Source organism: Haemaphysalis longicornis, unplaced genomic scaffold, assembly GCF_048455015.1.
Source record: "Haemaphysalis longicornis isolate Haplotype H1 unplaced genomic scaffold, Haemaphysalis longicornis Haplotype H1 scaffold_3, whole genome shotgun sequence".
Taxonomy (NCBI): Eukaryota; Metazoa; Arthropoda; class Arachnida; order Ixodida; family Ixodidae; genus Haemaphysalis; species Haemaphysalis longicornis.
This window is the reverse complement of record NW_027526335.1, coordinates 108,538,831-108,566,357: the sequence shown is the minus strand read 5'-3', so window position 1 is coordinate 108,566,357 and position 27,527 is coordinate 108,538,831. Positions and strand designations below refer to the sequence as shown.

General features: G+C 45.7%; 1 protein-coding gene across 2 annotated transcripts in view; it reads right to left on the bottom strand.

Moving 5' to 3' along the window:
* The window catches only part of LOC144175009 (apical endosomal glycoprotein-like), a 58,232-nt gene extending 41,574 nt beyond the window's left edge, over positions 1-16,658 (bottom strand). For both annotated transcript variants that reach the window (XM_077704015.1, XM_077704016.1), the window contains exons 1-10: positions 16,477-16,658; positions 14,795-14,947; positions 14,533-14,706; positions 13,197-13,295; positions 12,113-12,261; positions 11,433-11,517; positions 8,936-9,094; positions 7,988-8,093; positions 4,681-4,831; positions 1,850-1,943 (exon numbers count right to left, since the gene is read on the bottom strand). In XM_077704015.1, coding sequence (XP_077560141.1) covers positions 1,850-1,943; positions 4,681-4,831; positions 7,988-8,093; positions 8,936-9,094; positions 11,433-11,517; positions 12,113-12,261; positions 13,197-13,295; positions 14,533-14,706; positions 14,795-14,947; positions 16,477-16,567 — 1,261 coding nt within the window. In that variant the 5' untranslated portion in view covers positions 16,568-16,658. The remainder of the gene's footprint in view (positions 1-1,849; positions 1,944-4,680; positions 4,832-7,987; positions 8,094-8,935; positions 9,095-11,432; positions 11,518-12,112; positions 12,262-13,196; positions 13,296-14,532; positions 14,707-14,794; positions 14,948-16,476) is intronic.
* Between the last annotated feature and the right edge of the window lie 10,869 nt (positions 16,659-27,527).

Genomic DNA, 27,527 nt, shown 5'->3' with positions numbered 1-27,527 from the left:
AAATATGGATTTTGAGTGTTAGTGCCAGATCTGGTGCCCACTGCGCAGCGCCCTCCAGGAGTACTGAATAATTTAGGTACACTCATACTATCCAGGCACACTAGCGTGTTTCGCTTTAACCACAATCAGAGAAATTGCAGCCGCCGAAGATTAACAAGCACATGTTCTTGTGCGGTCACGCTTTAGCCAGTTAGAAATTCTCTACGGAAGAGTAGTTACCAGGCTCACTACCTTTATGCTCCGGGCTTCGTTTTCAAACACCTGAATCGCTCCATAAATTGGTGCGCTATGTTTATGGCCACGCAAAACAAAAAATATACTTGTATGGACTAAAATGAAGCCCTAATAACCAATTGTGAAATAGTAATGGCAAATTATCCAATTGAAATGTTCAGAAATTCATTCTCAGTCACTCGCAACTTTACAGAGGAAATTATACGCTGTAAATATAGCTACAGTATTAGCGGTTGAAAACATTACTGCACATAGAACTTCCGTCACGCACGTTCCCATTCTACTATTGTTCACTTCTATTAAGGGGTACCATTAAACAATTTATAAAGTGTGTCGTACGACGGCAATCGACAACACTGGCCGCGAGACACCCCCGGCCCGAACTGGAGGCGAATCACTCATCGTGGTATTTCTTTGACACTGGTCCCAATGAAGCTGACTGGTACAAGCAAAATTCCGATCTTCCTTTTGCCTTGTCGTAGTTGTCCAATTTCATGAAACGGTCGCTTTTCCTCAGAACTTTAGCAGCCGTTTATCAACATTTACCACATTTCACATCGTCCTTATAGTTTAACGACTTCTGTCAGATTGATTTAAATATTTCCTGAAACATAAAAAACATAAGCCTTCGCAATCACACCTGTTAATAAAAAAATAACAATATACCTAATAAATTACAATGCAATAGAGGGTTTTACGAGTCACAAATTCTACCAACCACTCCTATCGCTCAGCTCGAGTACGTGCTGCAAGCAGTGTTGGGTTATCTAAAGCGAACGCTTTAATTAAGCATTCTATGAAATGGAGAAACGCCCACACCTGTTTCTGAGGTAAAGGTCCAAGCAGGAGGAATAAGGCAAAGTAGATATCCTTCTTTTTCCCCTCCGTCCTCATCTTCACTTCACACTCAGCTCCAAAAATGTAACAGTACCGGTTGGAGCAACGCCTAATATACGATATTCCAGGTTAGTTCGGTCGCACGGCCAAGGGAAAAACAGAATTAGGTAATTCCTCTCCCTTTTTTGTGAGGGGCAAGTGCAGGCTTCTTGCCGGGGACATTACTTTCACGACTAATAACTCGGACGTTCTTGTGGCCTGTAAAGTATCCCACTTCAAGTAAGCGGACAGCTTACTTAAAAAGGTGGAATATCATGGCTGGAGATCACTTTACCAGTATAAGTCGAGAAGAAATTCATTAAGCCGTACTCTATAGCAATCCGACTTACGAAGATATATGGAAAATTTTCGACTGTTCAGCAAATGTTTGCGGCGCTTCGATGCAAATGGGGAAACCTCGCTGCAAAGGAGAAACCTCGCTGTATGTAAAAAATCGCGCTTTCAAATAGGTTTGGCTGGGTTCCCCAAACTAATCAATAGTATTTTCTTTTCAGTAAATTTTTTCAACATAAATACAACTATAAAGGGTCAACGTGAGTTCGAAAGTGGCCCTATTTCTGTTCTTTACATTTCGTTTTTAATATTTCAAAGCGTCAGCAGCAGCAGAGCTTCGCAGCAGGTTCTCACAATTTTCGCCAGATCAACGTATCAATTACATAGTCTGCGAAATTCGGGCACTTCTCAGGCTAGATCAAGAATAAAAGACAGAAGCACGCACCTTTACCCGTGTCACAGGGGCCTTCCTTAAGTGTAATCTGATCAACGGCGATCACGGCAGGCACTGAAGGCATCATAATGGCCTCGAAAACAAGCTGGGGCCGGAGGGTTAGACAAAAAATAGCATGAGCTTGGTTGACCACACCTAAAGTAATAACCATTTTTAACGTACTCAGTAGTGCCGCACTTCGATACGCACCATATAGCAAATACCACTTCAGCCAAAAGGAGCATCAAAAACTTCTGCGTTACTCATGGAACTACTCATGGCTTTTTCTCCATGGAAAAACTCATGGAAATATTTTCGTGTATTTCGTTAGACTTTAAGCGTTTGTGTGGCTGTGAGCTCCGGCGTGCAACGTAACAAGCATCACATTTTCCCCATGGCTTGCTTTAAGAAGCATTCCTTTACCTGCTGCCCATTAAGTGATCGCAATTGAAAAACACAACTCATTGCAGTACCGGTGTAATTATTTCTACACACGTACGTTTCGTAGCCACATAAGTTCTAGACTGTTTCGAAGAGTGAAGGCAGTGGGTGCTTCATTCTGTTCAAATTAATTTGCTTGCACTCAATGAACCGCTTTTGGTAAAGGTAATTACTCACGAGCATACCCAAGATTCCGTTTCAAACCAGCCCAAGGACGCCCCTTGCACATTCCCAGAGTACCCATAATTCGCGCAAATGAATGATCCAAAACTATATACTCAATCTCAAAAGTTGGTTACATCAGGGCTAATGCTGCAGAGCGTACAGTGGCGGGGTCCGTGTACAGTGCCATACAGTATCCTTATTATATGCGTCTTTTCCTGAAGCGATACCGCAAATTGGGCTAGTTGACAAATTCAACAAGCGCCAATGTTCCTGGGCATTGTAAAGTGTGGGTGTCACCCTTTCGTTGATGAGACTGTGGTGCTGTACAGCATAATGATCAGATTGTCAGGAAACTGGTCGAGGCCTTCTTTATCAAGGAACATAACAAGTGTGTAAGCAAATCATCTATCACTCTTCATGAGAAGGAGCACGAGCTAATCGGCACCATGTTTGTCTAATCTATGATTTGTGTTCACGTATAAATTTTGTGTTTTTTTTTTTTCAATAAACCGGTAGCTGTGTGTAAGCGCATGTGTGTGCCGCTCCTGTCTGTCCCCGTTTTTGCGCGCTTTGAAGTTTTCAGTCTTTTCCTGGTTGCGTAACTCAAGTAGACGCTGCTGTGAATATCGGGGTGACTTCAGATCCAGCAAGAGAGTTTCATCTTGGTGGTTTAAATCCTTTGAGTGTAGAATTTGAAGTTCCGTTTTTTGCTGACAGCCAAGAAAACCGTTGGAAATTTGGCAATTATTAAGCGAATCCGCCGGAAATAATTCGAAGGGGTCAAGACTAATTTTACATGCTGTTGCTGAAAAGATTGTAGAAAAAGCGTTTTGGAAATTTGAACACTGTGAAGCGAATGCGCCGGAAAGAATTAAAAGGGCCAAAACTGCCTTTATGTGCTGTTGCAAACGTAATGTTGACTTTTAAATAGGGGGGGAGGGGGGGGTGTAACACGCCGAAGCTATGCCTTGCCTACGAGGTTCGCCATAGTGGAGGGCTCCGGGTTAATTTTGGCCACATGATGACCATTGACGAGCAAACTGCACTTTTCTCCTCAATAACTCATATGTTCATTAGGTTTTGCAAAAGCTATGAATGCGCATGCTCGAACCAGTCATTGCAAGCGGAATTGCAGGCGAAGAGTGAGTCGTGCATCCTCTAGGCACGCAATCAAACGCAAATAAAAGAAACGCCGCTTCTAAATCTTTTCGGAGCATTCGATCTAAGACAGCAAAAATTAATGATTCAGAGCGGCTCTTTGAACCTATTGGAGTTGGAACTTTTCGGATCTGAACCCAAGTTCACGAAAAATCACAACATTTCAAGGCGACGGCATTCAACCTATAGGACAAGGCCTCGCTTGAAAGCGAGTTCGGAAGAACACAAAGCTGACGAGCTCACTTTCCTGATGGGTTGAAATCCGGCTAGTTTTCGCAGTGCTGCAACGAACTTGTGCCATGTATAAAGAAAATTACCAGGAGGGACCGTAATGTCATTCACCTTTCCATTTTTTGAAGCCAGGTGCCTCTGCAGTAACGAAGCTGTAGATATGCTGAATAGGAGTTTATGCTTCACCTCCTTTTTTTATAGCGAACAGAATATATACCTGCGCACATATAAAGCCTGCTCGTAAGGATGCGTGTCTTGGGGTTCTCTTTTCGCTTCACTAACCATGACGTCTGATTGCCAACACAAATTACCGCTGCGACACTAATCTGCAATAGTGACTCGTTTTGCTTGCTGGGCGCGTCACAAACGAGACACAAGGTAACAGGGTCTCAGCAATCATAAATTGTGCACATCGAGCGGATGTTTCTGTAGGTTGAAGTTGCCTGCATAAGATGCGTTCTTGACCCGGGCCGAGGCCTACGGATCTCTGCGAGCTCTTGCAGGCCCACTCCCAGTTGAGAACTTCGTGTCCCCGTTGCAGAAAATCTTTTGATATCGTTTCTTTCGATTACAGGTGTGTTCAACCTACAGTCGGGGTTAACGACACTAATAATTCCTTCCAGTTGCAACAACTGCCATTTCACACTCCTTTCGTGTTCAAATGCGTAGACTTCTGGCTTCCAATGGAAACCTCAGTTTTTGTTCTTTTGAGTGAATTGTAAAGTACAGAATCAAAGCAACGTGCAACGAAAGCTTTTTTGTTGTTCTGCTTTCCTGTAGAACGTTCAATAACAAGGTAATTCATGAAAATAAAGAATGAGATATAGAACATTGCCGTGGCTTCGTACCTGGTGCGGAACGTCGGAATGTACTTGAACCTGGCCTTGCTGCCAAGCCTTGCCTTGCGGCCCTGAGCGAGTCCACAGAAGGTTCACAGACACCTCGCTCACTCGTTCCAAGACATTCAAGACGCCGCTGTTTGGGTGCCACATGTTGTACCTGCCAAAGTGACGGCGCGGCTATACGTATATACATCTCACTCGCGATAAAATTAAAACCTCTGACACATTTCTAATTTATTCTGTGGTCGGATGTAGTGACAGCGACATGCCAAATCTGGTTAGCGAAATGCAAAAGAAGTAGCAACACCTGTCACCGTCTGGTGGCAGCTTGCATCGCGGCACATGTATTGAGAAGTGCACAAAATCTTCTCGTTTTCTGTGCAAACTTACCAGTCGTGCTTAGCGCTTTAACCGCCGCAGGGATCGCGCCACCTTTATAAAGGTACGTGCTCACTAACGCAAAAAAGCGCACGCAAATTTGCGTGGTTAAGAACGCGTTTCGCGTTTCCCAGACCACACTACTGCGTGTTCGCGGTGGCGGAGAGCATCGGGTGAGCGTCACAGCTCGCTCTGTCTCGAATTAACTGAATGAATGAATGAATGAATGAACAACTTTATTATGCCAAAGATTGGTTCAGGTAAGGTGGGAGGTAGGAGTCCTCCTCAACCGTCCCCCGTCAGACGGTGGCCACAAGCCATTGGGCTCTGGCGGCGTCTTCGGCCATCTCGGCCGGATAAGTGACTCAACCCGGAGCTGGACGTCCGAGTCGCAACTGATCAGAACGGTCTCCCACTGCTTTGGCGTAGTTATGTTTATTGCTGGGTATTTGCTGAAATCTTTAAGGGCACATGCCCACAAAATGTGCGCGAGGTATGTCGTTTCTGAAAAAAGCCTGCAAGTGTTGTCATAAATTCCTTGGTAGCAATGACAGTATTCCCGCCGTTTCAGGCATTTTTCTGCTCCTGCTGCTTCTACCCCAGGTAGCTTCTACTATTATGGATGTTGGCTGCTTGGTTCCTTCGCACGAAATGACCGGTGATGATTATTTGCTCACCGCATTGAGCACGATGGTACTCCTCTTGCCGCTTTTATTGCGACGCTGCCGCTCGCAAGTACAAGGAAAAAAATTACGCCCACCTCCCCTCGCGGGAACCCTGGTGAGATGCGACGCTGAAGGGGGGTTCAAGCGCAAGCTGAGGGCAACCGTCGACCGAAAGGTCGCCGGAGAGCGGCACACCGGTTATATGCGCAGCGCGCCCGAAGGAGAGGAGACCGCAGAGAGAGAGTGTACTGCACATGCGCAGCACCGCACGCAGCGCCGCTCATCGGCGGAGTGAGAGCGCGCTGGGCCGGACACCCGCAGATGTTGAGAGAGAGTGTTCGCTCTCACCTGGGCACGCGCCGGCGCCAGTGCGTCTGCCGCGGCTATGACGCAACACAATCCCACACAATCCACTTTAATCCAATCCAATCCAAATCCAAATCCAATCCAAGCCAAGCCAAGCCAAGCCAATCCAAGCCAATCCAATCGAATTCAATCTATTGCCCCTCGCGAGAGAGTGTTTGCTATCGGAGAGGAGAGGGGGTGAGCGGAGGAGAGTGCGGACGCCGACGACGACGGACGCACGCAGGAAGGACAGGGCCGCCGACAAGAGATACTCTCAGCGTCGCATCTAAAAGCACATGTGGGTCCGCCCGTGCCTGCGCTGGCAAGACTTATCCCCGTATTCACTAACCTCATTTAAGTGTAACGTTTGCCTTCCAACACTTTTTGGCGGGTTCTTACGTTTGAAGAACAAAGTTATGCTGAAAGGACGCCTTTTCGCGAACTTGTCGGCCGTAAAGTAAGCTCTACACATAACGAGTGACGGCTCACTCACACGGTTGCCTGCATGCGCACCTCGCCAGTGAATACAAGCAACAGCTTAGCTAAGTTTGGAGATTGCGCGCATCGTGCGTGAGAGATTGATGAAGATGAAAGAATGAGGCGTCCTGACGCCACCGTGAACACACCCGCACGCATGCCCGGAATAGTTTGATGTATGCCAACAGTTTCATTTTGGATTATCGTCAGTTTTGTTACGTCTGTTGCTTCTGCAGGGTCATTATTCCTGTTGATCAACCTTACCCTGAGAAACCGGCTACTTCCTACGCACACATATGGCAGCGCTAGTTAAGCGTACGAGGAAAATAGAAACATAGAACTATCTGATTCTTGTTCATTCCATCCGACGACTTCAAAAGACGTAAATTGTAAAAATGTAGCTTTCCCTGGTCAAAGCCACATAGTAAACTAGGGTATAATGTATTCGGTTACCTGAACTAATTCAAAAACTGAGGGCTGCATAAAAAGAGTGCAGTAGCATTTCAGGTCATAAACCCGAAATGAAATTGCGATGACAGGACAGGAACATGTCAGCACCGAAATGCATGTACGGTGAAAAGTGTTTTAGAGGAACGTTGTAATACAGGATATCAAGATCAAGAGCTATAACTCTGGAGTTGCATGAGTGATTCGGATGTATTCGCCGTTAATAATGTGGAGGCTCCGGTGCGATGCGTTTACTCTTGTAAGATAATGGTAATCTAGCAATGGAACGTTTAAATGTTTGTGGGGCAGGAGATAAACAAAACATTACGCAGTTTTCAGACAAGAAGTAGAATAGAAAAGTAAATGGAAAATTCTATGCATTTGTTACATGGGTCAATGAGCAAATCCACCGTTTTTAAGGATTGTTAGTGTCGCTAGCTTTCTTTTCGTTCTTTCCCGAACGTAGTTTAGAGGTAGTTTGCGAAGAAGCGCCTAAGACACTTTCGTGTTGCTTGTGAACCAAAACTCTTGCTAAATAAGGCGGACTTTTATGTGCAATATAATTTTGCATTTGTCTTAACAATACCACAGATCAGTAGGCGATTATAAAGAAAACTACGTATGCCAAACAGCAGTATCCACAACTTGATCGCCCTCGACATTGACTTCAGAACGGAATTCCCTGTTTTATAACTCTGCCATTCTATTTTTGGTAAAGCCATTAGTACAGTTTGGTGTCTACAACCATGATCGGACTCGTTCAATAAGTTAACTGAACATCAAAGACGACTTTTTAAACAAAGCAAGAAAAGTAAAAACCTTGATCGGGAAAATTTGACTTTTCATGCTTGCGTTCTTTTTACTCATCCAAAAAAGTCAATTTTATTGTAAGCCATTCATTGCAACCATTTTTTATAACGACGTTAGTAATCAAGCTGTTTTTACTGCCGCCATTAGGGTGACATAAGTCAAGCACGCGCACATAGTGGAAGAATGTTTACCAGAAAGTGATGCAACGTCCGCCTTTCGGAGTGGGGCTCATTTTGATCGATACAAGATGCGCGGTCGTGTGGATGGCGAATGGGTTGTGGGTATACATGTAGGCACCTGCAAAGGTTCCGGCAAATAAAAAATTAAAATTCCCGCCTTTTTTTTCTTTTTTACGACAGCGTACGAGAAGATAGACAATCAAATAGGCAAAGAAGACATTCCGGAAAAAAATAAGTTAAAAAAAATGTGCCTCCATGAATGCAACAAAATAGTTCAGCTTGTACAAAATAGTGTTTTTTCTTCCATGACGTAGCAAACTCTAAAATATTTAAGAAAACCTACTTCTGTTACCGAAAAACAACAATTCAAAGCAAAACTAAAGACTACTCCATTTAGTCGGAGACTGAAAATCCTAAAAGTTGGTCATTCCGAGGTAAATACCATTGAAACAGGTAACGCAGAAATGGATACCGCAGGAACGGATACTGCGCATTTTAACCTGACTTATACGAATACTATGAACAAAGTAGAAGCCAGATGAAGCAATGTGCAATGGGCAGATATTATACTCTCTCCGCAACATTCTTTCAAATTTCGTAAGCTTCTTTGAGGCATGCAAAGTTCGTTCATGGCCCCCAATTTGGTTGTAGGGTAAATCTCTGAATAAGAAAACATAAGACAGGTCCAATCCAACGCCGCAGGCAGAATATAAAGTGCTTAGTATATTTGCAAAGGCTAAAAAACGACCCCACGCGCCAATTTGACTGACAAATGCTAACAATTAAAAAGTAGATAAAAATGTAGAAAGGAGTTTGAGGTTTCCAAGCGGCAATGTAACTATGGTCATTGATTTCTTCTAGTTCGCTTCATTGCGCTATCGTCATTATCTCCTAAATGCTTAACGTCCAACGCGGGAAAGCACTTGATATAATTCTCACATATATTTAAATTCTACGCACCACTGTGAGACATACTGTCCGCCGGCTGCCACCTCAGTCTCGTCTGCTCAGCGGCTCCAGAGAACAGCACCCAGTTCAGATCACTGTCCTGGCGTTCAGGGAACCACCCGCAAACGGAGGGATTGGAGAAATCACAGCTCACTTTCAAGCTTGCTTCGGCTGGAAAGAGTGCAGAAAAATGCACAAAAAGCACCTTGGCAGCGCTGAGAGCGTTTTCTAGCTGGGTGCAATACAATAAACGCGCGTACTTTTTATGTTCTCCCGGAAGGTAACTAAAACTTGGCAGGCTTTTCATCTTTCAAAATGTGCCATCTATACCGAAATAGAAGCTCAGAAAACGTTTATGAAGTATAATTAGTGCTGTTATCGAGTAAGACATCCACCCGAGTATAAACGCACGACAATTTTCTTCCGAGCCTGTCGCAGTTACTCGACTGCCGTAAGTGTTCTGGTACTAATGAAAAGAGAAATTCAGCTACTTTGTGTGGTCGGTGTCTGCTAATGATAATTAAATCATCACTCAGAAGGCGGACGAGGATGAGTCACTATAGCTCTGTCTCTTGGCCCTTATATATATATTGTAGCAAAGAGTAACACCAAAGAGCGCACACTCTTTCACTGGTTTCGTTCCGAAAGCTCATGACTGTTCCCAAGATTAACACCTGCTTCTGGACGGTTTCTCAACCGCTCAACGTGTGCTCATTCTGAATCAAGAAGAAACTAGAAGACGTGTAGCTTGTCTGGACAAAAGCATCCGCTCGTTGTGCTCGCTAGGATTTTCGCCAAGCCAGACGTCGCGACCGTCTTACCAAGAGGTATACATCCCGAAACGCCACCACAATATATATTTCCACATCTTCTTAAATCTAGTCAGCACAGGCGTGTACAACCGCGCTATGAACTAAACTTTCCTTTGTGTGGGCCAGTACACAGCTTTAGGCAACAAGTAAACATTTTCCGTCGTAGGAGTTATTCCTGTTCTACGATCTTGCGACAGCGCCTTCCGCAACACGAGCGGTGCTTCTGGAATGAGGGGCGTCCCGTAGCATAAGGCAAGCGGGCGCAGAAGACTGGTTTCTTTCCTCTATATGAATGGTCCTAATAAAAGGCGATAAATTTTTCAAGTACTGTGGCAACTTTTCAACGACAATTATATCTTGATTACGGCGTAAGCTGGGGCAGTGACCATGAAAAATTGAAGTTGTATTCACACCGATGCTACTACTTCCCAAAGTACAGCGCTGATGATCTATTTGCACCATTCGAGCTTTATTACAAATAAAGTGAAGGCAAATTGAAGTCAGTATGAAGCGCCCGGCCGATTAGCCCACTTTGATGATCGTATATCACCTTTCGTTAAGCTTTTCTAAAACAAGACGGAAAGCGGGGGAACAGACGTGTACAAGAGCCGCAGGTCATGCATGGAACACAATTCCAACGAAAGATGGAACAGAAAAAAGGCTTAACGTTTTAAAAACAAAAAAATAATAATTTTATAGGCTTCCGCCTGTGCTTCGGGAAGTCACAAAAATTCCAGATGAGACTGCACAGAATGTTGCCAGTTTTTAAAGTGCGCAGTAGTTTGTTGCATGCAGATGTAAAATCGCGTCTCGAAGTGCGTTTGCATGTGAGTAAATTTGTAATTGCGATCTTTGTAACCAGACAGTTTCTCTACCAAGCTCAGGCCGTAGTCAATTGAGTTTCGCGTCAGTGCTCGAGCCTGTGCACACTGTAAGATTAAGAACGGTTGGAGAGACAGTGTTGCCTTGGCGCCAGATTTCTTTGCAACTTTTTGGGACTTTTATTTATAAGAATATTGCAAAGTCCTTGAGAGGAACATATTTTTTGGTGCGTTAAAAGAGAGAAAAATGGCATAAACATTATCAAAGTACACTGTTATCATGGCCGTTTTTGCTGTCAGCCTCTCATTATAAGTCATTTGAATATAAAGTGTACCTCGAATTTATCTCATTTTCTAATTTTATTCCACTTCTGTAGAAAATAAAACTTACCTATATAAGATGAACCAATTGAGGGGAAATTACCAAGGTGGAACGAGAATTCTGAATAAGTATAAATACTTCGTAATTTTCATGGTTTTCTTGCAAATTGCCGTAGCGTGCGCCTACTGCAGTTGCTACATGCTTGAAGTTGAGTTGCTAAACCGTAACAGCGTGGAAAGGAGAAATAATTACGTCATTCCTGCGCGGCTTTAGAAAATTTCCTGTTTCTGCTTAAAGTATTTATCTAATGTGCTATATTTCCACCAACTAAACCAGGTTCATTTGACGTTGTCAAGTCCGTACGAATCAACCACATCAATGACGGGATTGATTTCCTGAATAACATTTTGCGAGGTCCCTCAGTGAGAGGTTTAGGAAACCTATGCTAAAACAATGATTGTACGCTGAATTAGTGCTAATAATATTTGGAGGCTTAATTACTGATGCGAATATAAAACGGCCAGATGTTGCTTTAGTCGCAAGGCAGTACTCACATCCCTCTGCCCGGGTGTCCGGATGGCAGTCACTGTAGTTGATTGCATCAACGCTCGTGCCCAAGGTGTCTGTCCTGTAGAAGAACTTTGAAAAACAATGTTACATGGTTCTTAGTAAATGAAAAGTCACAGCGATATTCGTAGCTAAACTTTGAATGAAGGTGCAGATGTTACTGTATTGTTTTAAGCTAGATTGCCGCTCCACCCTTACATAGTAACCAGTCGCGTATGCCCTCGTTGCATTGTCCTTTCCGACTGGCATTTCATTACATTGTAATAGTTACCATGCTCAGAAAAACGAGATGACCAGTGAGGGGCTCAATTTACACCTATCTGATGGCAGGTGGAAGCGTTTTTCATGGAGAGAGTTACTTTTAGCCAACAGTCGCAAACCGAGCCTAAGTAAAACATTGTTGTGGGCTTTCTGCGCGCGTTAGGGACACCCCAGTTCTTTGATGTAATGTTCTCGTTTTTACGAAATAATGAATACGGGCATATTTTTCACACAAAAAAAATTGTCTGATGAATATTTCTCCGAGACATACAATTTCTCCATTTGAAACTCAGGAGTTTTTTTTTTTTCCGGAATGGAACAATTTTTTCGGAGGATGCCTCAACGATAATTTGGTCACGCAAGTCCGCCAAAACAAGAAAAAGCTGTAGCGACAAGCTCGACTCACTCTCTCTCCAGCATCCCAATTTCCTACTGGCACAGAAAGCTTGTGCCACCTTCCTTTCAGTGCGCTTCCATTCACAGACGCCAGCGGAACGCTATAAGCGGGCGCTGTACCATCCACTGACTGTGTCAGCACACCGACGACAAGACTTCCTGTTGTTGAGAAAAAACCAGAGCCAAACACTTTGTGAGTCACTTGTAAACATCATTAAAATTTTTGATGCATTAGTTTATTCGTGTTCAACCAAGAAGTTATGCCCTCGCAAAAACTTTTTCCTGAGGTAGTAGGTCTTGATTGCTTGCTAGTTGGTTCATTACCTACGAAGGGATAAGTCTGCGCTAAAGACGAGGACGAACATAGAGAGGAGAATACGAGCGCAACGAGCGCTCGTCTTGTCCTCTCTATCCTCGTCCTCGTCTTTTGCGCAGACGTATTCCTTCGTACGTGTTTCTTACGTTTTTTTTTCTTTCTCGCCTCTGTTTTTTATACTAATTTACTACCGCCGACAACGCTCCACTTCCTAAATAGTGAAAGGCTTTAATAATTAATCCCAACACATTCTAACTTAATCCCACGTTATCGGGCAAACGGAAAAATTTTGTACAATCACCCGTCGGTTCGCTCTGACCGAAGGCGTTCCTCAACTGCACATACCCGTACATACACTGTAAAGCAGTTCAGCCTATGTGCCCCTGCGGCTAACATACTTTTAACACGCTTCTTTCAGACTTTCAGACCGTCCACCAGTCCGACGGTCCCCGTCCGAAACGTGTATATATAGATATATTCAGTCAGAAGCTGTACGCATCTGTATCCTGGTTAGTTGACTGTAAAACTTGCCCTAACTGGCTATCGGGAAACTAGTGTGTCAGCACGGATAATTGCGTAAGAGAATTTCAATATCTAACCATTGTAGTATTCAAACCACACACATGCAAAAATTAGGCACCCGGCAAAAAAAACCAACTTGATTGCTTGTCGGGATGCTGTTATGGATGCATGCGTGATTAGGGGTGAGTAATAAATGGAAAATAAAACTCGTTTTGAGGCAGACCGATTTTTTTGCAGTGCAATAGAGCCTATTTACCTGTATCAAGAACGTAGACATAGAAACTGACGATGCAAGAATGCGCAATCGCGCCGAGCCGTGGTGTTACCATAGAGTTGTACTTCGACACTGGAGCATCTGCAATTTTCAAAATGTTTCCAAGAGTTATAATGACAAATTAAACCTGGTCTAGTCTACCTGAAAAACGACTGCGGAATTAAGATACCCAAAACTTCAGTTACTGCTTGCGCTGTCCTTCTCTGTTCGGTTTCTGGGAAATTAACAGATGGTCAAAGAGAGATTACTTTTCTAACTACGTATTCACAAACCAGACAGCTACAGATATCCAATAAAACGACGTCACTCCTGAAGGCAAACTTCGACTGTTTTGTCAAATATGCCTCTCAAAAACAAGAGGGCACGAACCGACTGCATCATTCTTAAATCAACTACGATCATGCGCGAACAGTGGGGTTCAGAAGAAGAAACTACAGAAAAACTGTAAATGTTAAATTTGGAGCCAGCAACAGCTCATTGATGACTTTGCTCAGCCGAAAAGCAACATTATAAATGAAACCTTCTTCTGTACGGCGGAATCAATAAATAAGTTGTAATAAAGTTGCAATAAAAAAACGCAGGATCTTCTTTTTTGTTACAACTGCTTTCATGTTTGTTTGTTTTCTGTTTTCTGTACTTCCCCGTACTGAAGATTCCGTATGTCACTTGTCTTTTTAAGTATTCAGTTTGATGACTGAATTTAATACAGTGTTCGTAATATTCTCTTCAATCATTCGAGCTCAGAACACAAATACAAAGCACACAGATGCACTTCTTGCGTTCTCAATCATTTTCTTCACACAGCCCTGTGGAATATCACTGGAAATGTGTGAAGTTACAATGTTCCACGAAACATTTGTAGTTTGAAACATTTTGACAAAATAAACAAGGGCTGCTTTTGTGCGGCGCGTTGTGGAGGAGAAGAGCCCTTGAAGCGCATTTTTTGCGTAGTGTGTGAAAGGCAAACAGGGCTCATGCTTGATTCCTTCTTTCATGAGTTAAACTTAGCGCAAACAGACACAGGGGCGAGAAAAGGAAACGACACCGGCGCTGGTGTCGTTTCCCTTTCTCGTCCCTGTGTCTGTTTTCTCTTAGGTTTCACTCATGGATGTTCACCAACTAGCTCGTCTCTCCATTTTCCTTCTTTCAGTAATAAGCGAGATGTTTTAGTTTGGCCGTTCTGCAGGGATTAGTTCTTAAACAGACGTTTCCTATACGCATGCTGATATCTTGGCCCGAAGATAGTCGCCTTAAAGTGGTACGTACCCCTTCAGTGCAGTCTAGATGAATACTGTGACACAGACAGCGCAGATCATACCTTGTTTCCACAGAGAGTAGGCAGCGTAAGCTCCGTTTTCCTTCCCCTCGCTGTCTCTGTCAGGAAAGATCTTGTTCTGCTTGACATCTTGCGCCCTTGTCAAGTTCCAACCAAAGCCAGCGTTCAAATCCAAATTTGTTAATCCGCACAGGTCATCAGTGAAGTCACAGGCACCTGTAGTGCAGTTAGCGATCGAGTATTGAGGTACTGGCTAACCGTCAGAAGTACTAAAAAATTTAGCGCCCTAGACGCGTGAACTAACCGCAACGGTCTTCATCAGCACCGTTAGAGCAGTCCTTTCTGAAGTCGCACACCTGTTCCAGTGGAACGCATTGCGTACTGTCACTGCACTGAAATTCCTGCTGGTTGCAAACACTGGGAGGAACCGCAGGCGTTGCCGGGGAGACAGAGAGGCCTGCGAGAAATTCGTAGCATGCAATCAACGTCTGAAGAACGTCTGCGAACGCCAGTTTACAAAGCACGGGAACGCGTTGCCGTGCGGTCCCAATATTGCACCGTAACTTGAATGCGGCTGCCGCGGTAATTGGTTATTGGTTTAAGTATTTTCAAATTCATTGGCCTTATATTATTAAAACTGCACATTATGCGTTAAAAACGTGTAAAAAGTGAATTCCTAACTATGTAACTATGTAGTACACACAACGGAACGCGCACACACCCTTGCGTTCCGCCAGCAAAGTTTTCCCCTATTTCCTGGTAGGTGATGCAGGCATGACGTGCATGCGCTAGCTTCGCTGCCTACATAAGCAGTTGAGCTGCAAATCCTACTTCCCTGTAGCTCTCGAAGCATCAGTCGACTACCAGTCCCCCTGGGTTCCACTCAAGCAGCTGCCCTTTCGGCGCTCCGGGAGACATAAAGCGCTGTCTGGGTTCGTGCAGGACGATTACACAAGATAGGAAGGTGGGTCCTAGAATTTGACGTAAAAATAAATAATGAGTAGGTATTTCTTCTTCATTTCTCAGATTATGTATTTCTGAATGGTGTACAGGTGCCGTCATAAGTAACTGGAAAAAGGATTCGTGAATATCACAAAATATTTCTCTTACCGGCTTAATAACAGCGATTACCGGTTTACAGGAAGCTTTTTCTATTATGGAGGAGTCCTTTAAACGCACACCAGTGCAGCCAGGCAGCTTCTGGAAGAGATATTTGTAAATTTACGAGACCATGTTCCAATTACTTTCTACGGCACCTGTGCACCTAAGGATGTAAAAAGGATATTAGTCTCGATATTTCATTCATTTTTGGGGCGTGGGCTTTGAGCCTGCTTTTCTTCAGTGTAGAGAAACAGCGTCTCAGAGCGCCAACTTTACACGCTTTCATAAAATCGAATGCTTGCGGCTTACATTGGAACTATTTATATCAAATATACTTTCAACAGAACCTTTACAAACAAGTCGTGTCAGCTCATTCACAGCCATCACTATTATTAGGCGCAGATTTAGAAAAAAATTCATGCCCTGAGCAACAGCACTCAAGGCAAGGACACGGGAGGTTTTGTTGTGGAAAGTTTGCAAGCATTGCCATTCAGTTATTCTCCTGTGCCCACTAAAGAACAATAAGGATATAACTGTGTGTAAATAAACTTGATGCTGACTTAAAACATAACAGCGAAAGTTCCCCACATATCGCTAGTTTTGCTATAACATAGTTAGTGACTTTTCCTCTCCATCCGCCTAATGAAAAGATTAAGGAGCATTGCGGGTGGCTCATATGGAAAGTTGGAGCATCAGTGTTTTATAACGAGATGAGTGCCCGTTTTCTTATTGTCTAGATCTAATATAATAAACAGAACCTTCTCTATGACCGCTGAGCACAAAACTGCATCATTCAATTGCGTCCCTTCCCTCTTTTTTGTTCTGTAGTGTCTGCCGCAAAAAGAAGTGTCGCAAACGAAAGCAGTGCATGCAAGCATACCTTACCTGATAGTACGGTGCAAGTCTGCGCCAGCAGAAGTGCCAATGTCGACAATTCTGACCCGTTAGGAGGGAGCAAACTTCGATTCCTGCGCATTTTACCAGCGGGAATGGCAGCCCCCTAGACGCAGCGGCCTCACGCTTCTCCGTACAGTGAAAGCAATGCCATGCTTAGCTCTGGCGCCAACAAAAACCAATACAATCAGCTTCTTGGCATACGTAACCCTTCAGCGACCTCTGAATACGGGAGATAAAGGCAACAGACAGTGGGTATGATAAGACCACTCACCGAAACAATAGCTCGTCATACTCCCCTACTGGCACGCCTGTCGTTGCTATCTTATCGCATTTTTCTTGACATACACTAAGAAACTTCGGTCTGTAATGCGCGGAAGACATGTATTTATGCGAATGAATGTTTCGACATGGTGTGCAAATTTGGATATTTGAACCATATTCAAGTAGTTATTTGCATTTGATTTGTATTCAATTCAAAAAATATATATTCAATATCTCGAAACACTTAGTTTTTCGGTGAATATTGTGCCGCACCACATGACACTTGGTACTAACAGGCCGGAGTTCCAAAAATCAGCTTCCGAATATTATTCACGCCCTTGTAAACGTGTAAATTTAATGCACGTGTAAATTACGGAACGTGTAAATTTAATTCACATGAGTACACATACCACCCGCTTTCACTAACACTCAAACACTGCCAAACATGTCTTCCGAACAAAGCCATAGTTGATGATTTCTCATCCTTCCTTTAGTTGGGATTGTTTATTTTTCTAGTTTTCAGCAGCCTACACTGGCACCACAACACGCCTATTAAGTTGTTTCGTACAATCAGACTCATTCCACTTTTCCGACAGAAATCGTCTACTGGCTTTAATACAACAATTACCCGGCCGACCTGCATGCGACGAAGCAAATGAGAAATTAAGTCAACAAGACATTGGTTGATTGAGGTCACAAGAACCACGCCGGTTCTCTCAATCTCGAATGGGACTACTAGCGGTGTTTATTCCCAGACAGTTGTTACTTGGCCGGCACTTCTGGTGCGATGAGAACGTTGGCGGACGTGTTGATATACCGCGCATCGCCCCTACAGTAACCTAAACCATCTAATACCATCTTTATTTACGAAAAAATGCGTACTACTGAGGTACAGTAACACCTCGTAATTTCGAACTGCAGGCGAAAGCCACCTCCTTCCGTATTAATGAAAGTTAGGAATAATGAAAGTACAACATTGCAACAGTACGCTATGATCGGGAAGCCGTAGGGCGTGTCAACAGTTTTACACTCGAAAAAGTCCGCGATCGCTCCGTGCCTCTCGTTTTTCAAGGCGACAGTTTCGTCTGGCGTAAAGCAGTATACCCCATTCCCTATTTTCGTACGAATTTAACAAGATACAATTATATTCTGCTTCTTATAGTACCTTCGCGTTCACATTAGCACTAGCCTGCAATGGCATGAACATAGTAATTATGTTACTAATAATGCTAATAGCATGCTTGGAATCTTATGCCGTAATTTTTCTCTTGCTTCAGCGTCTTTAAGAACCTCTTACTATAAAAACCCTTGTTAGATCAAAATTACAATATACATCATCGATTTGGGACCCTCATATGGTGGTGTTGCCTTCATCTTTGGAAGCCATTCAGGAACGGGCCGTCAATTAAATCTTCTCTTAAACTCAGTAACCCTGCTGCTAGAAGGAAAAGTGCGTGCTTGCGCCTTTTCATAAAATTTACTCTACTAACCTCATTCTAAAACAGGCTCTCATTTATGCTCCATCCTACAACTCCGCACGTGAAGATCACAGGTACACGGTAGGGGTTCTGTTCCTTACTGTCGCGCAAACCCAACTTTTACTCGTTCATGCCCAAGACGTGCGACGACTGCTATAACGGCGTACCACAAGGGTCTGTGCTGTCTCCGCTTCTTTTCAACATCGCCTTGTTGCCGCTAGCTTGGCACATTGCTCCAATCCGAGATCTATATTTCCTCACGTACGCGGACGACATTACGGTGTGGTGAGTGCATCCAGACCAGTCCCGATAAGCCGAGTGCCTCCAGCAAGCCCTAACAGACTGCCAGAGATGGTGCGTGTATGCGGGCCTCACTCTCTCGCAAGAGAAGGCGGCTTTACTTCCCGTGGCCAACGCTTGGGGCCGCCGCCTCCTTGCAGTGTCTCCTATTTTACTGCAACTGAATGGGAACGACATACCCATGGTTGATCGCCTTCGTGTCGTAGGACTAGAAATATAGGCATCAGAATCAGCAGCTCAGTGGCTACGATCTGCTCGACAGAAAGCCGGACAGATGTTCCACCTCGTTCGCCGCATCTCTCAGAAGACTGGCGGGGCCTGCTGGACGATTGCCCGTCTCCTAGTGCGCGCCGTACTACAGCCACGGCTTGTATATCGGGCACAGTTCCAGCACATGACGCAAGCGGACTGAGCTCGGCTTGAGGCCATCAACAGGGCCGCTATGCGCACCATTACTGGCCTCCCTTGCATAACACCAATTTCACCGCTACAAGCCGAAGCCCAGCTAAACACGCTAGATGAGATCATCCATCAGCGTCGTTCCGTTCGCCTGCGAAAGCGTGGATCTGTACCGCTCCCGCTGCATATATGGGCCACGTTCCTTATACAATGCCAGCCTTTTCTGCGCTAAACCACCCTGGCTCTACCATCAGGTGACGGACAACAAGCCTCTGGCAAGGCTACATGTCCAAACCTCTGGCCTTCATCAACCTCCGGATGCAGCCCTCCATGTCCATCACTGGGCGCCTGCGACGCTGCCACGAGTCATGCAGGCTTTCATGGACGCCGGGGCACACGACTGCCTCGCAACCACAGCCTTGCCTTGTCCCTCTCACCCAATCTTAAACCAGTGCTGCGCATACGAGACCTTCCGCCGTCTACCAAGCCTGTTGGCAGAACTTACTGCGATTCGGGATGGTCTCCAAGCGCTTGCATCGGCAGTAACTACCGGTGTGAAACTGGAAATTTACACGGACTCAATGACAGCGATGTATACGTCGCGTTGCGCGTAGCACCAGCATGTCAGCACATATTCACGCGATCCTGGACATATAGCCATGCCCTGTGCGTGTTTTGTGGGTTCGCCGGGACGTGCTTCGTGCCCACATAGCGGCGGATCGCACCTGTTGCTGTATAGACCCTCCACGGCCGCTACCACTTCTTCCGCTGTCCACCCTAGAAGAACTGGTGGTGGAAAAGGAGAGCCTCCGCCGCGCCACGTGTGCTTTACTTCCACCGCGTGGAACGGACCTCCCCAGTGGGCCCGCTCGCTGGGAGGCTTCGTCCTGCTACGGAGGCTTCGAGTTGGGGTGGTCTTATCCCCAGCAGTAACCACGCTTGGCCTGTCCGCTATCACGCACCGTTTGCGGACACCTGTCCCTTTTGTACGGCCCCTGCGTCCGAAGCCGACAGGAGCCACCTTCTATGGACCTGCCCTGCCCTTCAAACCTCTCGCCTGCAACGCCTCCGGGGCACAGGGCTCCATCCTGGGAGACCCCCTGATTTACAGCGGTGGATATGGGGCCATCAGTACCGGTCTCTGCTGATGTTTCTGCGTGAAACAAATGTGATGTTGTATATATAACTTTTATGCCGTAAGGCAAACTCTCGCAAAAAAAATGTTGTATGAATTGTTAACTACTCCTCTCTGTAACGCCTTCGGGTTTTGAAAGTATTTTAATAAATAAATAAATAAATAAATAAATAAATAAATAAATAAATAAATACTTTTTACGCTAACAAATCAACATATCAGGAGAGGAGCTCTTCTGGCTTCTTCGAAACTGGAAACGACATGGACTGTCTTAAAGCCAGCCATGACTAGCGAACGGACGGCCGCAACGGTGCTCCGTCGTATTCATCCTTTTTGAAAAGGCTGGCAGCCACAGGTTGCTGCGCTTCTGACCTGAGAAATAATGTTCTCGTTTGTCAACGCACGGCACACCACTGCCATCACGTATTCACCGACGTAGTCCGCAAAAATACGCCTTACAAGACGTCCACTATGAGGAATTTACATTGGTTTCCAACCGATTTTAACTGCTCTTTTCGTTGTAGCCTCGTGTGTAGCCTCGAGTGCGCTTCTCTGGTCCTGTTCCAGGCGCCATGGCTGGAAGAGTGTTATTGTAGTTCCTCTGAACCATCGGGTACTTCAATCAATGTTCTCTCTCTCTCTCTCTCTCTCTCTCTCTCTCTCTCTCTCTCTCTCTCTCTCTCTCTCTCTCTCTCTCTCTCTCTCTCTCTCTCTCTCTCTCTCTCTTTCTCTCTCTCTCTCTCTCTCTCTCTCTCTCTCTCTCTCTTCGCTAAAACAGAAAATTTCGCAGTCTGGTGGGACGTGCCAACCAAAAAAGAAGTATTTCTGGGCGGCGTCCTTGAGATAAACGTTGACGGCCTTTGTTGATGATGATGATGGTTTGAGTTTTTTGGCGCAAGGCCAGCTGGGGCAAAGAGCGCCAAACAGAAGTATCTAAAAGAAAATAGTGGCTACTAAAGCCACAATAACAACAAAATCAATTAACGGCAATGGTGATGGCTGGTGTATAGGGCCAGTTTTGATTACGCATGATAGGAATTGAGGTTTAAAAATTTACCATCAGACAAATATTTAAAAACGCGTTGCACAAAAACCCCGGCATTGTCACGAAAAACAAGGAAGGCTGTAGCGGAATGTGTTGTCTGCATAGCTCCTTGAAGTACGTGTCTTGTTGTGTCGAGTGCCTTGCATGTGATTAGGATGTGGACTACGGATAGGCCCTTCCCACACCTGCTACACACGGGTCTTGGAGAGCTAGTGAGCAGGTGTGAGTGTGTTACATGTGTATGGCCTATCCGCAACCTAGCTAAGGTAACTTCAATGTGTCTGTTGTGTGAGTCAGTAGTGTATGATCCCAAGTGTGATTTTACCACGTGTAACTTGTTATCTGTTCACTCCAGTGTGTTTGCCATGCGTTGCGAAGTTGGTGTCTAATGTGTGGCTTCATGTCTCTGTACGGCACTGTTGCTGTGTCCACTGTATTCCAGAGTGCAGCAGCAGTGGCCATTTGATCTGGGGTTTCATTCCCGGCTATTCCACAGTAGCCAGGAACCCAACATATTGTTATTTCAAGACTTGAGGCGTATGCCGACATAAGGGCCTTAAAAACAAGATTGATTACATAATTTTTTGAGCGTTTTCTGGACAAAAGTACACGTACAGCACTAAGAGAATCTGTAAACACTAGGGACTTTGAAATTTGATGTTGAACGATGTGATGTTAAACAAGTAAAATTCCATGTGCTTCAGCCATAAAAATGCTGTTGTGGGAGCTCATTCTTTTTGCCACGTTAAAGTTCGGTCCATGCGCAGCACAAGACACAGCATCGCCTGTCTTTGATGCGTCGGAGTTTTACGGCCTTCGTGTTACTAGGCGCCGTGCCTTCAGTATTTCCGTACTGTCCCAGCTACTCTTCTTTGGTTGAGAAAGCCAACTCGACCTGTCGCGAGGAGGTAACTGCTCAGTATGTGACGCGTCTTTTTCGTTAGTTTTTGAGGTCATCTGGAGACGGCGAAGAGGCGCAAGATAACGTACCAGAAACACCCATTTCTGCGTAAAGCGCTTGTGGTTAATCGCCAGCGAACGGCCTTCTAACTCACGACAGAGGGCGCATTTGATGTTGCTACGGGCCTTCGTATGTCTGGCAATATGTGCTTTTGGAGAATGCGTGCGTGCGTTGTACAGTCGCCAGCAAAAGTTTGCGGGATGTGCAGCGCGTGGCCGAGCGGTGCAAAACTGCATTGCTGCGCCATCTGCAGCCAGCGAGCGCCGGGCCGAGGCTCAAGGAACTGGCCATAGAGTTTCATACTAATGTATACTATAGGGAAATCTGGCGCCACTGTCTAGGGGAGCAGCGCTTCAGTGAGCGTTCCGTCATGTACCCAGCGGGCACGTTCCACTTGTCCTTGGCATGGCTCCTGACCAGGCTGGAAAATTGGCTCTGGCTGCAGAATAGCAACAATATTGCCGTAGATGGTTCATGAAATTGATTTGTTCTTATAAAATTAAACCTCCGAAAAGATTAATTTGTCATTAGTTGTTTAAAAGCTTCATGTACGATGGACAAGAAAAAAAAATTTACCCTTTTTCGTTGATTTTGGCTTAGAGACAAAACAGAAGCCATATGGCTAGCTAAGCCAAGTATGCCAGGAACGTCGCTAGCGGCGATGGCGCCGACCACGGCGGCCCGCGACTGTAGCGACAGATTTCCCTCTAGTATATATTAGCGTGAAACTCTATGGACTTGGCGTGCTATAGGCGCGTTTTGCGCATGCCAGCCCTTTATTTGGTATTGGGCATGTCGGATCACTCGCTTGCCCGTGATATGTTTTCGATATTCGCGGCAGCCGCTGTGGCGACGCGTGACCATCGCCGTCGTTCTGCTATCACTGGCGCTACAAAATACGTAGCCCGCGGTCCCCGTTCGCGCGGCGGGCAACGTTGAAGAAATGTTATCTTCCAAGTGATGTAATGGTTGGCGACTAAATTTATTTTAGAAGCGCTATTTAGGCTACCTGTTGTAAACTGCGTCCGTCTATGGGGTGCATAGACAACATTCGCGTCGCCAAATTTAATCTTGCGGCAAAAAAACGTTCCGGTAAATGGTCTAGCTCTCAGTCTAATGTAGGTGTCGTGTAAAAATATCCCTGAAATTGGCCGAGAGGACGACGTTAGCATTACGCCAAATCACATTTACTTGCCATAGTTAGTTTATAGGGAAGCTGTAAACGATACGGAATTCCCGTGTGGTGTCAATACATGAAAGCCTAAGGAGGAGGTACGGTTCCAGAAAATGGCTGCAACTCTTGTTTTGTCGGACCTACCCCAAAACTAATTCTGTGGCAATTAGCTGCTGAGATGACTACAACGTTTTGCGACCCACTTTCAGCCCCGCTTTTGTCCTTTATAATAGAACCTTACTTCTATTCAGCGGAATAACTAAAAAGTAGGCGCAACTCTTACACACAAACCTCCTTCTTTTGTGACCTTCTTGGATTCCGCCCAATTCGGCTTGTCATGCTTCATCACAGACTGAAAGGGCTCTGAATTCTTCCCATTTCATTTTAATTGAACATAGGTGTGTGTCCCGCCTGTTACAGCCGGTGCACCTCGTCGTCCTCATAGGAAAAACTTTGCGTACGAACTGGAGTATTTGCTCTGCACTCAACAGTTGTGAGTTTTTTTCTGTTATGGCGGAGGCACGTAACAGTGCTTCGCACTCATCTGGGTCTGTAATTTATTGCCACATGCCCTCACCGTACGGCACATGATTCCTTTTCAGGTTCCGCAATCGGAAAAATGCGACCGCCACCACTGTAATATCTTGTGCCAGAATGCTTACCTGTTGCATGTAGAATTTACGCGCCATCGGGCATCCATGGTGGTGCCAAACGTGAGATTACGCACCCAAGGGTGATTTTGTAGGTGAATTATTACTAGGCCATTAACAAGTGTAAACAAGAACTAAACAACAGATGATGAATAAGGAGATATATTTACAATGAGGTCCTTGCTGAAGCAAATTTCTTAGGTTGAGAACCTTATGTCCAAAATAATAACCCGCGAACTTGCAGAGATCCCTTCGGCTATCCTCTGCGGCATCAACTCGTAGAAAGCCCTCATAGTTTCAGGCTCAGCGCTCAGTGCCGAGCAAACGGCGGCCGCGGGCTACGTATTTTGTAGCACTAGTGATAGCAGAACGACGGCGATGGTCACGCGGCGCTACAGCGGCTGTCGCGAATATCGAAAGCATATCACGGGCAAGCGAGTGATCAGAGAAGCCCGGTAACAAATAAAGGACAGGCATGAGCAAAGTGTACCTAGCACGCCAGTTCCTTAAGCCTCGACCCGGCGCTCGCTAACTGCAGATGGCGCAGCAATGCAGTTTCGCGCCGCTCGGCCACGCGCTGCACATCCCGCAAACTTTCGCTGGCGACTGTAGACCTAGGCCTTCTGAGTATTTTTTTACAGTGTTTTCCTCTGATGTATCTAAGTAATTGTTCTACCAGTTTTTGCCGCTCAATCACACCGCCGTTGCCGCTCACTTGAATTGTATACCTTGGCCTTCCGAATGTTTTTACTGTTTCACTTGTGTACCCTGAAGTTCTAGTTATCCCATTTTTCTCCATATAGGCAAACCTTTGCGTTATTACATTTGTTTTGAGTGCAAGTTACTATGCAATGTTTGTCAGGACGCTGTATTACTTTCGGTGTATTCCTAGTGCTTGTTGATGACCGCCCTATTACGTTTTGAAATTTGTACCCCCCTTACTCAATGCTCTCATTGAGCTCGTAAGGTATCATAAATAAATAAATAAATAAATAAATAAATAAATAAATAAATAAATAAATAAATAAATAAATAAATAAATAAATAAATAAATAAATAAATCTCTGCTGTGCCCAATGCCCTGACTTTACCACCCGCCCGAAAAAGCCCTGTTTCGCCTCCTCAATAATTCTTGTTCCGTGGACGAGCTACACTTGCCCTCGCCGCCTGCATACGCCATTGTCTAGAGGATTGGACATGCTTCCATGCAGAACCTCCAAGAAAATCACCAATGGAGATATCCACACTCTTCAGGATTAAGAAGCCCAAACTTAAGCTGGCAAATGCTTGCGATTGTATCACCTAAGTGCAAAAAATGTGTGAATACCGAATCGGTTCGGAAGAAACCAAATAAAATTGACAGAACAGCTTCGTTACCAGATAGGGCGTGTCGGTCAATTTCATGAATGATGACGAAGAAGAACAAGAAAAATGGGAGACATGGATGCGACCGTTACCACTCCAGTTGCGGAAGACGCCTCACAGGCCCACCGGCACGCCAGCAGCGGCGAGCTGCCATTCGGTGACGGCCTTTTCCAACGGTTTGTCGTCTTCAGCGATGCTGTCGGATCGTGTAGCTTCCTGCTTCAACACCGAAGCTTCAAGGTCACGTTCGCTGTCATGGATCACTGGCGGCGGCGGCCTGATTCCTTCGCCAATGTCAGCGTGGAGGAGTGGGTGTGGCAGGCGGCCGCCCTAAACGACGAGAAAAAACCCAACCGGTGCATCGTGCGAGACCCTCCAGATGGAGGTTACAATACCCGCGTCGTCGCTTGTTCCTCGTGGGAGTTTGACATGACGCCGTACGGACAGAACACCGTGAGCGGGGGCCCCCACGCCTGGCGGCTCTCCCTCATCAGCGTCGTGTACTGCGCAATGTGCATCACCTTCCTCAGGGTAGCCGACATCGTAGCTGACCATGTCGGCCGTCGGACCATCGTAATCCTGAAGATTCCGGTCGTGATATCTGAAGCAGCCAGCGCTATTCTGGAAGTCTTCTCCTTCTTTGTGGACGTGCGCAGCATCGTGTCAGCCCGGAAGAGTGCGCTGGTTCCTCCGCTCTTCGTCCTACTCACAATTTCACAGTAATGTATTATGTCTGGACCAGGAATAAAGAAAAAAGTGATAGAAGAATTGATGGTAACGTAATGTTCGTGGTATCGGTATTCATTGTTTCAGTGCGAAAAAATCAAATCGCCAATTGATGCCCAAGCCGGCTAGCAGTGTCTGTAGCAGCAATACGGCAGCAAAAGACCCTAAGTATATAAAGTATTTTGTGTATAATAAGGGCGAGTGTACATGACTATTTTATATGATGAAACCGCGAAAGAATAGGGTTTCCATTGTACACATTAGAAAAAAACGTCAGAAGTTTTGCATGAGTAAGTTACGGGAAATCATTTGCCTACTATGAATAAAGGGGGGAGGGGTCATTGTAGGGTTAGGGCGCTCTACAAAGTTGATCCTAGGCCATCCGGGTCTTCTTCAGAATCTCAGCCCGCGGACACCCCAATCGGCATAGAATGTTTGCAAATCTGCGCTGGAAATTACACTGTTCGAAGGCACACAAGCTAGACAAAAAGATAAATACGAATGGAGTCCTTCTAAACGCTCCTGATCACTGGTATCCTTAATCGAAAAACATTCTAGCTTTCTAACCATTCTAAAGGGACTGGGCATGCTCCCCTGCAGAAGATGCAATATTCCCATCGAGAAGCGATCAGCGTAACCAGTAACTTAAGATTGAAGTCCTGTTTTGTTAAAGCAATCTGCTCTTTTTATTATTGACTAAGTAAGCAGGTTTTATGCTTAATTCGTAAGGCCTCGTCGGCAACCGGGCAGGGGTGTAGCGGGGGAGGGGCACACAGGCTCCGTGTTCCCCCCTTCCCTCGAACTCCACCCCCCCCCCCCGCAAAAAAAAAAACGCAGAAAAAAACCACGACGAGATCTGCACGGAAGAAACAAACCCGACAACAGCAGCCATCTTTCTCGAACTATGACGTCAAACCCGGCAAAAAAAAGTAAATTTGTTTCGATGTCCCGTCAGCGCATGCGCAGTAGGGCTCGTCCACCGTTCCTGAACGTCAGGTGGGTCGGATGGCCATGTTATTCGTGGAGGGGAGTAGGCGGGGAGTCCCGCGGCCAATAAAACCCTACACCCGACGGATTCTCTGAAGACGCGCGACCCGAAAGACTGTGCGCGGGGCAGCGCGAGGTTTGAGGGGAGAATTGAATGAGACCTGGCGGTGGCCAGACGGACGGTCGGGACCCGGCGTCGGATTTGAGGGCTGTGCTGGGGCGGCCGAGCGAAGACGGCGGTGAACTCCGGGCCCTCGAAGTTCGCTTCAAGGAGGTGGAAGTGCGCGGCCGAAGTTCGGCCAAATTGCGTAGCTAATGTGCGGCGCCCCATCCGAGACGGCTGGCAGCCTTACGCGTCACTTCGGCTAGACCATCAGGCGGACCGCAGCTAAGCTGTTCCCCCTTGACCACTGCACTTCGGACTCTCTCTAATCGTCTGCTCTGTCGTGCTTCTCTAAGCGGACTGCACGGCCTTCTGTATCCGCCTCCTTCGGTGCACCATGCCATATGTGTTCCTCGCGGGCCTTGTTAGCAGTGGGAGGAAGCCTCCAATCCTAC